This window comes from Lagenorhynchus albirostris, chromosome 2 (genome assembly GCF_949774975.1).
Source record: "Lagenorhynchus albirostris chromosome 2, mLagAlb1.1, whole genome shotgun sequence".
Lineage (NCBI taxonomy): Eukaryota > Metazoa > Chordata > Mammalia > Artiodactyla > Delphinidae > Lagenorhynchus > Lagenorhynchus albirostris.
In genome coordinates, this window is record NC_083096.1 from 150705301 (window position 1) to 150719702 (window position 14402).

The 14402-nt window shown below is 50.5% G+C and overlaps 2 protein-coding genes across 13 annotated transcripts in view; one reads left to right on the forward strand and one right to left on the reverse strand.

Moving 5' to 3' along the window:
* KDM4A (lysine demethylase 4A) overlaps positions 1-14402 on the reverse strand; it is a 53112-nt gene that overhangs the window by 20485 nt on the left and 18225 nt on the right. For 8 of the 12 annotated variants that reach the window (XM_060140287.1, XM_060140284.1, XM_060140279.1 and 5 more), the window contains 6 exons: positions 11018-11067; positions 10191-10294; positions 9648-9785; positions 8685-8935; positions 7372-7571; positions 5700-6082 (listed from right to left, as the gene is read on the reverse strand). In XM_060140287.1, the coding sequence (XP_059996270.1) occupies positions 5700-6082; positions 7372-7571; positions 8685-8935; positions 9648-9785; positions 10191-10294; positions 11018-11067 (1126 nt within the window). The remainder of the gene's footprint in view (positions 1-5699; positions 6083-7371; positions 7572-8684; positions 8936-9647; positions 9786-10190; positions 10295-11017; positions 11068-14402) is intronic. The other 4 variants (XR_009538953.1, XM_060140286.1, XM_060140285.1 and 1 more) reach the window with 4 other exon arrangements.
* On the forward strand, positions 12295-13888 carry LOC132514854 (platelet-activating factor acetylhydrolase IB subunit beta-like). The gene is given in 2 exon segments (XM_060140278.1): positions 12295-13593; positions 13596-13888. Coding segments are annotated over 2 exon segments (1230 nt in total). The 5' UTR covers positions 12295-12545; the 3' UTR covers positions 13778-13888.

The window sequence follows — 14402 nt, forward strand, 5'->3', positions numbered from 1 at the left end:
TACCATGCCTGGTGCTGCAGCAACGCAGACATGGTGATATGGGATTTCTAACCGTAAGGGGCTTACAACCCAGCCAGGGTCTAAGTCTGCCCTTTCTGCTACCATCACTCTGCCTCTGACCAAAGCGGTCAGATCTACTCAAATATTTGAACATCCTCCCACTTTTTCCCCTCTTCTGGCTAAATACTCCTCCTCCAGTTCCTCACAGTGCTGCCTTTCCCTGCAATGTACTCCAATTTCTAACTTCCCACAGGATTTAACAGAAAGAGCTGGGTTCAAATCCTCGTTCAACCATTGAGCCAGGTGAGCCCGAGCAAGTGGCAACCCAGTAATAAAACGGGGCAAAGAGCACTGCCCCTCAGAGCTCTTTGTGAGGATGGGGTGGGATGGCATGCAAGGTCTCCCAGGCCGCTGCCGGCAAGAGAGCTGGAGCTCCAGGCTCTCTCGAGTTCTCTGTTACCCCCGACACGTGGGTTGCCAGGTCAAGGTCAATGTTCTTGACGGGGCTTGTTCTGTACAAAGAACCAAGTGTTCTCTCTCCTTCTTTAGGGAACCCACTTTTTCAAAGCAGCCTGAACTAACAAGAACTTCCGCAGCAGACACGTTGCTGTGAAGACTCAGGCGGTGGTGCTTCAGCAGTCAGTCACCAGGGGCCCTTTTACCATGGCCCCTGACACAAGACGGCAGCACGCTAACTGAATAGCAGATGGCCCGAATTACACCTTGGGGGACGCTCAAAGTGAGAGGAGGGGGCCCACAAGGGTGTTCTTCAAAACCCAACTGTTTCCAGATATAGACACAATGCTATTAGACCTCTCCAGGGACACGCAGAGTGCCTCAGCTTCTGCCCAAGCCTTGACTGTCAGTCTGCCATCCCACCCAATCAATCAACCCTCAAGTCAGCTTCTTACTGGAGCTAAACTTCCATTCGGCCCACCCACGTTTACAGAGGCTCCTGGGCCAGGCCCCGGGGACCACGCCAGTGCCTCAAGAGGCGAGGCTGGATGTGGCCCAGTACCTAGCTCCTAGAAGTGCACCTTCACCCGCCTGTGACAACCGCACCCAGACCAAGACAGCGTCTTAGACAAGGAGCGAAGTGCTAGAGGGACTGGAAGGAGAAAGGGACGCAGCTGAGAAGCAACGAGAGGTTTCCAGGAATACTGGCTTTTGAAAAGGAGCTGGGCCCCAATGAGCACCGGACTGTTCCAGGACAGACAAGTGCCTCTTCCCACCTCAAAACTACCTGCAGCCTGCTGATGGCTGCACAAAATACGAAGGCACTTAAGGCCCCTGAGCTGTACAGTAAAAAAGGGCTAGAGTGGTATTTTATGTCATGTATATTTTACCACAATAAAAAACCCACCTGCAGCCATCCTCTCCTGTGCCCGCCTCTGCTAGAGACCCCTCCTGTCAGAGCTCCCCACCTCTCCCGCCCTCATTATGTCCCACCACCCCTCTTTAACACAGGCCCACTCGGCCAGCTGCCACCATCTTCCACCCTCTCCTCCCTGGCTCTGCACACACGACCCTCTCCTAGCTCCTGAACCTCTGGCTGCTCTCTTCTGCTTGTCCTTCTCCTTCCCGGGCCCTCTGCCAACACCCGCACTGTGAAAACTGTTCATGTTCCACATGCCCCACGGGCGAACTCTCCCACACCCACCGACACCCTCCAGGTGAAGGTGACTCCCAAAACTACCCACCTAAGGTGCGTGTATGCACGTCTCCAATGCCTACCTCACAAGCAGGTCGCACTCAGCATGCCCCAGGCTGAACTCACACCTGAGTCACACGCAAATAACCCCCTTCCCTTTTCCTGCCACCTCCATCCTCCACCGATACACCCCTGTCCATCCGGTAAGTAACACGAGCCAGAATTCCAGGTCACCCCTGCACTGTCCTCCCACTCACCCCACACCAGCCCCCGGCCCCGCGCTCCCACCTTCCAAGCAGTCATTACCCCAGCCCCCTCCATCCACCCCTGCCAGCACCTCACGGCTCGGGTCCTCACCACCTCTCAGACTAAAGGTACAGGTTCCCAACTGATTTCCCTCTTGCAAACCATTTTTCCTCCTGTCCTGAAGGAGCAGTATTTGATTATAAAAGTAACACGTATTCATAAAAAGTATTCAGACAATTTATAAATGCAGGAAGTGAAAATCATCTATAATTTCATCTTCAAGGGAACCTCTGCTGTTTCTAATTTTGCCTCCTTCTTCCCCCAAAAACCTTTATACTCCTTCCAAAATGATCTTCCAAGACATCAATGCAAAGCTTAAAAAAACGCTTCACTGGGCAAAAGAACTGACAGTTTCTTTGAGTGAGTCAGTGGCAGGTGGACAGAGGGGCACTGCTCTAGATTAAGGCAGACTTAAGAGACATAATGAACAGACATAAGATGTAAGATTAATTAAATCTTGATTCAAACAAACCTGCTGTAAAATAAATTTTGTTTAGACTACTGGGGAAATTTGATTGTGAACTGGGTATTAGATGACGCTAGAGAATTTCTGTAATTTTGTTAGGTATAAAACGGCATGGTGATTAAGAAAACACCCATATTTTTTAGAGATACACACTGAAGTAGGGAAGAAATCACATGACATCCGCATTTGCTATAAAATACTTCAGCAAATAAAATAAGGACAGATGGGGACTTCCCTGGCAGTCCAGTGGGTAGGACTCGGCGCTTTCACTGCGCCAGAGGTTCAATCCCTGGTCAGGGAACTAAGATCCCACAAGTTGCACAGCCACAAAGAAGAAGAAGGAAAAAAAAGGACAGATGAAGCAAATGTGGCAAAATACTGACAACTGTTAGATCTAGACGATCAGTATTTGTGGTTCATTGTATTATACCATAGGCATCTTTGTGTATTAAAAAATGTGTTATAGAAATCTTCAATGCATCTTTGTGTATTAAAAAATGTGTTATAGAAATCTTCAATCTCCAAAAACACATGGCAGGGAAACTTCCACTGCCCCCGACCCCGACTCTCAAGTCAAAGAGCCTCAGAACTCCAGGACCCGGCTCCTGACACAGTCCACCCGCTCCTCCCAAGGCCTTCTCATCCCATATGCCTGAGACCAACAAAACCACTGTGGACCCCCGACCTGCTCTGACCCTGGCATGAGCCCCCAGCACCAAACAGAACCCTCTCCTCCCCGAGATTTCCGCTCCAATTTCATCCCATCCTCCCAGCATGCTCCCGCTAAGCTCCTTCCCCTGCTGTCTCTCTGCCTCCTCACCCCAACCCCAGGCCGAGCTGCTAACTCTTCCACTTGTGCTACAATGCTCATCACCAGGTACTAGAATTCCCTGCTCGCATCTATTTGCCTAGACTATGAGCTCCTTGAAGGCACAGTCCTAGCCCAGAGCAGACGTACAAACCATTACAGAGTAAAGCGAAGAGGACGCCAGCACGTCAAGGGGAGAGGTGGGAGAGATGGCAGGTGATCGAGCGGAGAAGTTATTACCATCAGGCTGCAGCTGAGAGGTCCACACACAAACAAACAAGAACCAGGAAGACACGCTACGGTTCTGGAGCAGGGGTTGCACGAGAGAGGCGTGTCAGAGAGAAGCCTCCTCTCCCAGCCTATTTCCGCGGGAGGAGTCCTGGCTTTCATTTCCTGGCATCTGCCTTTTGCAGAGGGAGTGCATTCCTGTGTGCACAACACACAGAAGATGAGTGGGAAACTCTCTGCTGCTGTGAGAGGGGCCTGAGTCGTCCAGGGCCACCTGTGACTAGGTGGGTCATCTGTAATTGAGGGTAAAATGAGTGGCAGGGCCATTCGGCCACAGGTTAGAAGCCACTCTCTTCAACCATTTTAACCGGTAACAAAGTGGCATTCTGGGCTTCCCTGGTGGCGCAGTGGTTGAGAATCTGCCTGCCAATGCAGGGGACACGGGTTCGAGCCCTGGTCTGGGAAGATCCCACATGCCGCGGAGCAACTAAGCCCGTGCGCCACAGCTACTGAGCCTGCGCGTCTGGAGCCTGTGCTCCGCAACAAGAGAGGCCGCGACAGCGAGAGGCCTGCGCACCGCGATGAAGAGTGGCCCCCGCTCACCGCAACTAGAGAAAGCCCTCGCACAGAAACGAAGACCCAACACAGCCAAAAATAAATTAATTAATTAAAAAAAAAAAAAACAACGAAGTGGCATTCTGAGTGCCATGTGCCCGCCTCCTGTATCCATAACTTAACTGGTTCCTAATTGGGGAGGAAAAAAGGTATCTGTTATTCATGTATTGCCCCCACCACCAAAAAAAAAAAAGCCACAAAAAACCTGACTGTGGTAAGATTGCTTCAGCAGTAACATGTGGTCTGAACAACGCATTCAAGTGTCTAGTAAGTCCTTGCTATTGTTAGCGGCTTCTGTGGTTGTGAATGCAGCTGGAAGAAAGCAAGTCAGGAGGACAGGGCAAGAGAAGGACAGCGTGGCCTGTAGAGACAGCAGGATGCCCAAGAGGGCACAGAGCTTTGGGAAGGATGGCTGGGATGCGGCCACAGGGAACCTAAGGGGTTCTGCTTTCCAAGCGGAAGAGCCCTCTCCTGTGGAAGCAGCCACAGGACGGCGGAGGGAGCGGCGATCAGAGGCACCGAGAAGGCTGCACGGTGGTGTACGGTGGATACCCACACGCCGTGTGAGAGGGAAGGGGGACCTTCACATGGAGAAAGGGGGTCTACAGAAACTGAGCCCGAGATTCAAAGGCAGAAAGAAAAACGACATCGGGTGTTCAAGACGAGGGGAAAAACCAACCACAGAAAGGCACCGCTGGAAAAACTAGAGGATTTTAAGTGTCAGTATTTCAGCCAAAGAAAAGATAAAGCCAACAAGCCAATTGTTAATGTGAAGAAATAACAAGGGCACACGTGGAGCTCATGACAGTATTCTATCTGCATATACTTTTAAAATGTTTCGTAATAAAAACTTTTAGACGATAAATTTTTCAAAGGTGAAGGGAAGGGAATAGGGAAGTCTGTGCTGACTTCTACTACCTGCCAGTGACCCCACTCCACCCCCAGCCTGGGCTGCAACTTACCCATAGGCTGCGAGGCTGGGGAGAGAGCAGGTCACTCAGGGCAGGCCTGAGTCGGCTGCACCCAACGTGGCCCTGCTGTATCCCACTCAGACCCCCCAAACGCCTTTCTACACAGAACAAACAAAAGACAGAGCTTTTGACAACTGCGTGGCCTGAGAGGAAGCCTGAACAGACATGTCCACGGTTACAGCTCTGGAGTTCATCCTGGCCTCCAAAACGATGCTGCGTTAGCAGTGTTATACTAGGAGGGGAAGAATGAAGAGGGGAGTAGAGGGAGAACTCCCAGGGGAGTCCAGGCTAAGAAAGGCCACCTCACCCCAAACCTCAAACCCTACAACCACTGCCACTCTAACCCTGGCCCCTAAGGCCAGGAGGGGCAGAGGATGCGCCCAACTCAGCTGAAGATCCACCGAGGGCAGCCACGGAGGCTGCGAGGCAATTCTTTGGAACAACCGTCCCAGAGATAAGAGAAAGGAACTCCGAGCAAAGAACAAGCTGAGGTGACCCACTGCCACCTGGCTTTTGCTTGACACAACTGCAGACTGGCGGTCCATCCTGAGGGTCTCTCCTGCCATCTGGGACTCTGCGGCAGCCCAGCCTCAGAACCACCTCCCTCCCCAACACAGGAGGCCCCCTGCCCCCCACCCCACCCAGCGCCCACACCTCGGCCAGCTCCCGCTCGTTGATGCTCCTGGTGGCGCCCCCTTTCTTCCTCGTGCATGACTCTCCTGCGGTGACCCTGTCGTCCCCTTTGGCGTAGCTGTGCACAGTGAGGACTCCCGTTTGCCCTGGGGCTCGGCAGGACAGAGGCTCACTGGTTTCTGAATCAGAAGAAATAGAATCCCGTGAAGAACCAGAGCCCAGGCTGGAAGATGACTTCTTTTTGGAGCCTGAGAAGACGAGGCGACCCCCAAAAGAAACTGGATTCACAGAAAGGTCCAAGGCGGCCGCTTCCTGGTCCTGGTCCTCCTCCTCCTCCTCCTCCTCCTCTTCCAGCTTGACATTTTTAAGCTCTTCAAATTTGACTTCGGTGGAGTCGGAATAATCTGAAACACACAGACACAATGGACGGAGCCCACTTTCTCTTGTGCTTCTGAACTTCAAGAAAGGCAGAGTGGGGCTTCCCTGGTGGCGCAGTGGTTGAGAGTCCGCCTGCTGATGCAGGGGACATGGGTTCGCGCCCCGGTCCGGGAAGATCCCACATGCCGTGGAGTGGCTAGGCCCGTGAGCCATGGCCGCTGAGCCTGCGCGTCCGGAGCCTGTGCTCCGCAACGGGAGAGGCCATAACAGTGAGAGGTCCGTGTACCGCAAAAAAAAAAAAGGCAGAGTGACAAGACCAAGGAACATGGGCAGCAAGTGAGGCCTGGCTCTGAACTCTGACTTCACCACCGACAGGGTCCCTGTGTGATCTGGGGCGAGCTGCTTAGCCTCTCTGGGCCTCCAGTTTCATCCTCTGTAACTTAAGGACGGTACCACCTCTCTCCAGGGTTCTTAAATAAGATTGCTGCGTGTAAGGTGGGAGCACAGCCTTGCACACAGCAGACACTCAGTTAAGTAGCAGCTGTCACTTCCTCAGAAGTCTCCTGCAGCTCAGCAGAGACCCAGAGAAGCCGGGCTAGAAAGACGGCTCAACAGAAGGCAGCAGGGCCCCAGGGTCCAAGTCCATAGTGCTGACTGGCTCTCAGCAGACACTCCAAGGTCCTGTCAACGCAGAGATCCTCCAAACCTGACCCGAGACTGATACAAGCCCCTTCCTAACACATCTGTCCTCAACAACTGTCCTAGTGAATGCTTTCAAACACTGTACCGGACCACACTGTCTGTCCTCTCCTAAAATACAAACGGCCTCTCAAGCCTCCCAATGAGCAAACGCTCAGGCGGCTGGCAGTCCCCACGTCGTCTCATCCCATTTCTCAGGTCGCTCCTGTGACACACCTGTCTCCCACCCTTCCCATCCCTTGTTCAAATCACAGGAAATCACTGCCAGCTCCCCAAGCAGCTCATGCTTGTGCACGTCTCCGGGCCTGGGCCCTGCTCCTCCTATCCGGAAAGCCCCTTCTATGTTCCCCCAGTCTGTCTGCCTGGAAAATCGCTGCTTACTCTGCAAGAGTTAATTCACGGGCACTTCACCAGGCAGAGCGGGGGCGGGGGCCTTTCCCCCATGTTCCTCAGCCGCCCTGGGTGACCCCAACCGAAGCGCTTCCCACACTCCAATCACACCATCTGCTCACAGACCCGCCTCCCCTTTGTCACATCTGTGACCCCGCACTGATGTGGCGTCCAACACAGAAAAGAATGATTAGGTCTGTGGGGAAAAATACCATAACCAACTCACCTGGGAAGGTGAGACCGTCCTCCACTTGGCGCACGGAGCTGTGGGTGGGCCTCACAGGAGCAAGGGCGGCCTGGCACTCCGCCATATCGTACTGTCCAGAGCCCAGCTCCTCCCTGGGGAAGAGCTCGCTCTGACTCACCTCCTGTGGGATTTCAAGACAAACTCGGTGCCTCTTTGTCCCGATACGGTGCTTGGCCAGGCTGCAAGGAGGAGGGCAAGCTTTTTAAGAGCCCCAGTGTACATCCGCTTACACAAACACCTCCCCACGCAACCCAACTCAACGGCCAGAGCCTGCTTCACACTTCGGTGCCACCTGAGACTGGGGACCTCACCTCCCTGAGCCTGTTCCATCAAATGCAAACAGGGATGTCACCACCCCCTTCACAGGTTTGACGTGAGGCTTAAGAAGAGGTGTGCTGAGCACCTGGCAGAGCACCTGGTGTACAGCAGGTCCCCGGTAAATGTTCCTCCTTTCTTCCCCACACAGCCCAAGAGAAACTCTCCTGAGGACAGATCCTCTGGCTCAGACACCGAGGACCCTGGCCCCTGCCCTTGTGAGTCTCATTTCCTTCACTACTCTCTCCTTTTCAAAAAGCCCTCAAATGGGGACTTCCCTGGTGGCACAGTGGTTAAGAATCCGCCTACCAATGCAGGGGACACGGGTTTGAGCCCTGGTCCGGGAAGATCCCACATGCCGCAGAGCAAGTAAGCCCATGCGCCACAACTACCGAGCCTGCGCTCTAGAGCCCCGCAAGCCACAACTACTGAGCCCATGTGCCACAACTACTGAGCCCGTACTCTAGAGCCGGCGAGCCACAACTACTGAGCCCGCACACCTAGAGACCACGCTCCGCAACAAGAGAAGCCACTGCGATGAGAAGCCTGCACACCGCAACGAAGAGTAGCCCCAGCTCACCACAACTAGAGAAAGCCCATGCACAGCAACAAAGACCCAAACGGAGTCAAAAATAAAAAAATAATAATAAATTAATAAATAAATAAATTTATTTTTTAAAAAGCCCTCAAATGGCAGTGAGAAAACTGGCTTCTCTGGCTCAGAGGGAGCCATGCCCTCACACGCATGTGAGCCTTGCTCCAGCAGACTACGGCCCATGTAGCGGTGCTACCACCCTTGGGTGGCAGCCATGAGGAAGGGCCTGAACACCTCATTGAGGATTCTGGGGCCTGTACCAAGAAAAAACATTCCCTCAGCTGTGCTCAAACACCCCACTCAGAAGCAGCCTCTCGGCAGGCTACGGGAGCTGCCAGACACGCCTCCCTCAGGCAGCTGGGCCCGAGGGCTGCAGGGTTACCTCCTCTTCAGGTCACCGTCCTCTCCATCCTCGACCCCCTCCATGTCATCCTCCTCCGGGCACTCCTCCTCCTTCTGGGCTCTCGGGGCCAGTTCACTCTCCTTGAGAAACTCGGCCGCTTCTGGCGTGGGCAGAGTGTGGTCGATGACGGTGCTGTCCTTCCCAGCTTTCCAGAGTTTGTACCTTTCTGGCTGGAACTTCCTCACAAACACGTCCATGGAGATCTTCACCATGTCCTTTCTGCAGGAGCACTGTGGCAAGGTGCCAGAGGAGCTCCAGGTGAGACACTTGCCCTGCTCCTCCCCCGAGTTCCTCCTCCCATCTCCTCCCTCCGAATGGGAAAAGACACAAGACAGTTTAAGGCTGAAATGTTTGGGTTTACAGGCTGAGGGCATAGCATCCTTGCAGAGCCTTCACACATGAAAGGAAGCAGGGAAAAAAGGGTGGAGGACACATGGCACTGGGGCGAGTCAACCTGGGCGCTAACTAGGGCGCATGGAGAACGGTTAGAGATGAGGCTCAGCGTTAGACCCTGGATGGTCAACGTCCACCTTCCCTCTGCTGTCTATCCAAGCCAGGACCACAGGAGCGAGTCTACTCCCAGCCAAACGTCCAGCCCTGCTGCTTCCCTAATGTAAAACGAAGCCCTTAAGATTTCTCCTCAACAGAGAAATCCCAGAGTGGCTAAAGAAAGCAATAGCACAGTGTGTAGGTGTAGTTTTAATGCTCAATGGACTCAAGCACGGAAACCTCATTTTATACGACTCAAATCGGAACAGATCTTTTAAAATTCTTTGTGAACACAAGGTGCTGGCACTTTTGCACATTCCCCGCCACTCTGCTTCTGAATTCCAGCAGCTCAAAGAAATGTTCTAATCACCAGCCGGTGTATCTAAGAAGGTTGGCTGGCTCAACCAGTCATTTTTAGACACGGTTACTGTGAAGGAAACCCAGCGGACTTACCAGCACAGCTTGTTTGCCATACTCGATCCACCGCCGGGTAGCAAAATTAGTGGACTCAGCACAGTTGAAGCCATGGTTAAAGCCGGCATGGTACCCATAAGGGAAAGTGATCATAAATTCTCCAGCTTCCTGAGTCACCTGAACAAAAGCAGACGGGAAGCAGCTGCAGCAAACGGCAGGCGTCTAGAGACCTGGGAAGTTGCGCTCCAGCTCTGCTACAACTGAGCTCAGTGGCCAGGGATGGGTCACAAAACCACTGGGGACCTGGTGTCCTCTGTGACATGCAAAGCCTCTACACATCAGACACCATGACTACAATTAATGACTCCTCCAGATGACACTGTTCAAGGGGGCTTGACCCTCCTCTGGCACCAGGAAGGGGTAGCCCACCTTTAATGCTTCGAGATCAAACGATGATACAGATTAGCCCTGGCCCACACCTGGTGCAGAGAATCAAGTAGAATAAAGCTCCTCTGTGAAACACACGCCAGCAAGGGTGGTTTCTGCGTAAGCCAAGGGCTGCTGTGTGCGAAATCCGCTCACCTTGTCAAAGGGAATTCCGTATTTCTTCAGCATTAAAGGCGAAATCAAGGTCATCTTATGGCGGAGAAAAGCCTCACAGCTTTGAGCACTGCCCGGGAAAAAGCCTGTTTAATTGAAAACGGGCACAGTTAATACACAGCCCCACGCTGGCTCTGTAACCCTGGAGTCACCTCACACCGCGCATCTCATCTACATGATAAGGAGGATGAATCACCGATGTGATCTCCACATATTCTTCTAGCTTCAGGTCAATCCTAAGGTTCCACAATGAACCTCTGGGCTGCCTCCTGCGTAGGCTGTTACATGGGTAATCAAATCCTGTTTGGGGGATTGCCCCAGGTGCCTCTGTTCTCACAAAGACCTTTGAAACAATTTAGAGCCTTTCTCCATTCACTGGGATCCCCAATCTTTTGTTAGTAGCACAACTACAGCACACACGACCCAAGCTCTTGTGAAACAGGCTCTGCAGAGGTACAAATCTATTAGAGTCCACTTAAAAGAACCAAAGCATAAAATTCAACTTTGACTTGATGATTTGGGTTTTTGGCAAAAGAACCAGACCCAATATGACCAATACACTATCCCTAGTCAAATAAACCCATGCATGATAAAATCGAGGCAAACACAGTCTAAGACTTAGTAAGTCCCTTCCCAAGACAAAGTGGGAAAAGGCTCTGATTTTAGTCGCTCTGATATGTAACCAATCTGGCAGTCTGGCTCACTCCCCACATGTGGGCCTGAGAAAGGACCACAGCAAGTGGACACCTTAGAGCAATGAGCGCAGCTCACAGGCAGGTCTGACCCAGCAAGCGGAGTGGACCCCGTACCTTTGGCCAGGCGCTCCAGCCGCTTTCCGTGCTCAGGCGGGACGGAGTACCTGCAAGCACAAAGAAGCATCAGCCGCTGAGCAGAGGGGCTCGTCTCCCCTGTCAGAACAGCTTGAAATATCAGACTTTTCAACTTCGCAACCACGAGAACTAGATAGGGATCTGGAGAAATGAAGTATTAGACTGTTTGGGCAGAGGAGGGCAGAGCACACGCAGAAGTGTGAGCGATTTTATCTTTTATATTCATTCATTTAACAAGACATTTATTGAATATTTATCATGAACCAGGATTTAGGGTACACACTCAATGTTGCTCTCCTTTATAATGTTGCTCATGCAATAAAAGTTAAAAAAAAAAAAAAAAAAGGAGGAGGATGGCATTAAAGTGCTCCTGGCAGAGCCTGAAAGGCCTAACTGGGATGAGATAGAGGGAGGAAGATGGGAAACGAGGCGACAATGGATCAGTTACCAGAGACCTGGCCCCTACGTGCTGAGCCCATTTCCCTTTGTCTCCACAACCATGTACTGATTATCCAGTAAGCACTCACTCCTCCACCCCCGTGCGTATCTAGACACCATAGGAATTGCCCTTCATTAAAAATTGAACAGAAAAAATAAAAAACACATAGAGGACTATTTAAAACTTTTGCACAACTGTTAAGCTTTATATTCGGGAACTCACGGTAAGTCTGATTTACCCTTACAATGCATTCTAAAGATGATTCCACAACAAAACCTTCCCATCCCAAATAGCTTTGTTATGCAACAAAACAGATGAGGAGCTAAGGAAAATGTCTGTCACCTAAAGGACTCTGTGATCCATCAGGCAACATTGCACAGAAGTCTCTAAAGGAACCACTTCAGATGACCTAAAGAGTGTATATAGCAACTAGAAAATCTCTTGACCTGAGAACAAAAAGTCCAATTTCAGGGAACTTCAGAGTAAACATGGTGAAGACACAAAAGCTAGAGTCTAGAAGTCTAGCCACCTAAGGAAGGAACTGGGACAGTAGTTAGGGGGTAATCACAGGCTCAAAAGGGTTTTCCCCCTTCCAAGACTGGAAACTGCAAAGCATCTGCCAGAAGAAAAGAAAAGCCCTGGGAAAGGATGTGGCTGAAGGTACCAGAAAGGAATGGAGACAGATACAGTCTGCACGACTCCCCATGGCCTGGCCACGGTGTCCCCTCCGGCCTCCTCGCTCCTCCGTCCTCACACACAGCACGCAAACCACAAGGGACTTCCTTCCTCTAGTTACTCAAGACACCGTGCTCCTCCCCCGCCGGTGGATGGGAGTGAAGGACGGAAGAGGCCCTGCGGAGGCGGCGGTGCAGCGCTCCGGTGGAATGAACCTTACTTGTTGAATATCTCCTGGTTACTCGTTGGATTCACTTGTGGAAGAATCATTTTCCCCTGCGTGGAAGCCACTTAGTGGCATATTTAATTATAAATCCAGGGATTGCAAAGTTTTTTGATTTCCCAAAGGAGGGACATACCACTATATCAAATAAGCTTGACATTACAGCCAAAATGGTGCTGTCCCAGAGACAACGAGATGAACTAAATCGAGCTATAGCAGATTATCTTCGTTCAAATGGCTATGAAGAAGCATATTCAGTTTTTAAAAAGGAAGCTGAATTAGATATGAATGAAGAATTAGATAAGAAATATGCTGGTCTTTTGGAAAAAAAATGGACATCTGTTATTAGATTACAAAAGAAGGTTATGGAATTAGAATCAAAGCTAAATGAAGCAAAAGAAGAATTTACGTCGGGTGGACCTCTTGGTCAAAAAAGAGACCCAAAAGAATGGATTCCCCGTCCACCAGAAAAATATGCATTGAGTGGTCATAGGAGTCCAGTCACTCGAGTCATTTTCCATCCTGTGTTCAGTGTTATGGTCTCTGCTTCAGAGGATGCTACAATTAAGGTGTGGGATTATGAGACTGGAGATTTTGAACGAACTCTTAAGGGGCATACAGACTCTGTACAGGATATTTCATTCGACCATAGTGGCAAGCTTCTGGCTTCATGTTCTGCGGATATGACCATTAAACTATGGGATTTTCAGGGCTTCGAATGCATCAGAACCATGCATGGCCATGACCACAATGTTTCTTCAGTAGCCATCATGCCCAATGGAGATCATATAGTATCTGCCTCAAGGAATAAAACTATAAAAATGTGGGAAGTGCAAACTGGCTACTGTGTGAAGACATTCACAGGACACAGAGAATGGGTACGTATGGTGCGGCCAAATCAAGACGGCACTCTGATAGCCAGTTGTTCCAACGACCAGACTGTGCGCGTGTGGGTCGTAGCAACAAAGGAATGCAAGGCTGAGCTTCGAGAACATGAGCATGTGGTAGAATGCATTTCCTGGGCTCCAGAAAGCTCCTATTCTTGCATCTCTGAAGCGACAGGATCTGAGACTAAAAAAAGTGGCAAGCCTGGACCATTCTTACTGTCTGGATCCAGAGACAAGACTATCAAGATGTGGGACGTCAGTACTGGCATGTGCCTTATGACCCTTGTGGGTCATGATAACTGGGTACGTGGAGTTCTGTTCCATTCTGGGGGAAGTTTATCTTGAGTTGCGCTGATGACAAGACCCTGCGTGTGTGGGATTACAAGAACAAGCGATGCATGAAGACCCTCAATGCGCATGAACACTTTGTTACCTCCTTGGATTTCCATAAGACGGCACCATATGTGGTTACTGGCAGTGTAGATCAAACAGTAAAGGTGTGGGAGTGCCGTTGATTGAGTTTCATTTGGCCCCTCCTCCCTTGTTTCCTCTGGATGCACTCTGATGATACCATGGTTACCCTATTGAGCTCTGTTTAAATAAATATTGTCCTTTCATGTAAATTATTCTGGATGTAGATTGAGCTTATTAAATGTTACACACAAAGTATTCATGCATGGTGAATCCAAATTGTATACTGTAAATTTACATACGTTGTCTAGAAGTACCATAGGGTTTAAAAACCTGGGCTGGCATTGGTCACACCAGGCCTAAGAAGGCAGAAGTTGAATAAATTGAACTAGGGCACTAAACTGAATAGTTGACAGTGTCGTTTTATGTTGGATTATTAATTCCTGTTTTCCTTTCTGCTGTCTGTTGGTGCCTGACTTGATGCCCTCATTTGGGGGAAAGTGGTGGTTATTAGGGCTTTTTCTGAAATGTGTATCTGTGTAACATCACTTAAGTGTGCTTAATAAATCTTCTTTAAGGATGTTAGATAATAAGGCTACAATTCAGAATCTTCTGAACCATCTATGTAATTAATGGGGATTACACATTGGAATTTTTGTCATGACACATTTGCCAAATCAGTAGGATACATTTGTTTTGGCAGCCTATCAAGCAAAGGCTAGTGGTATA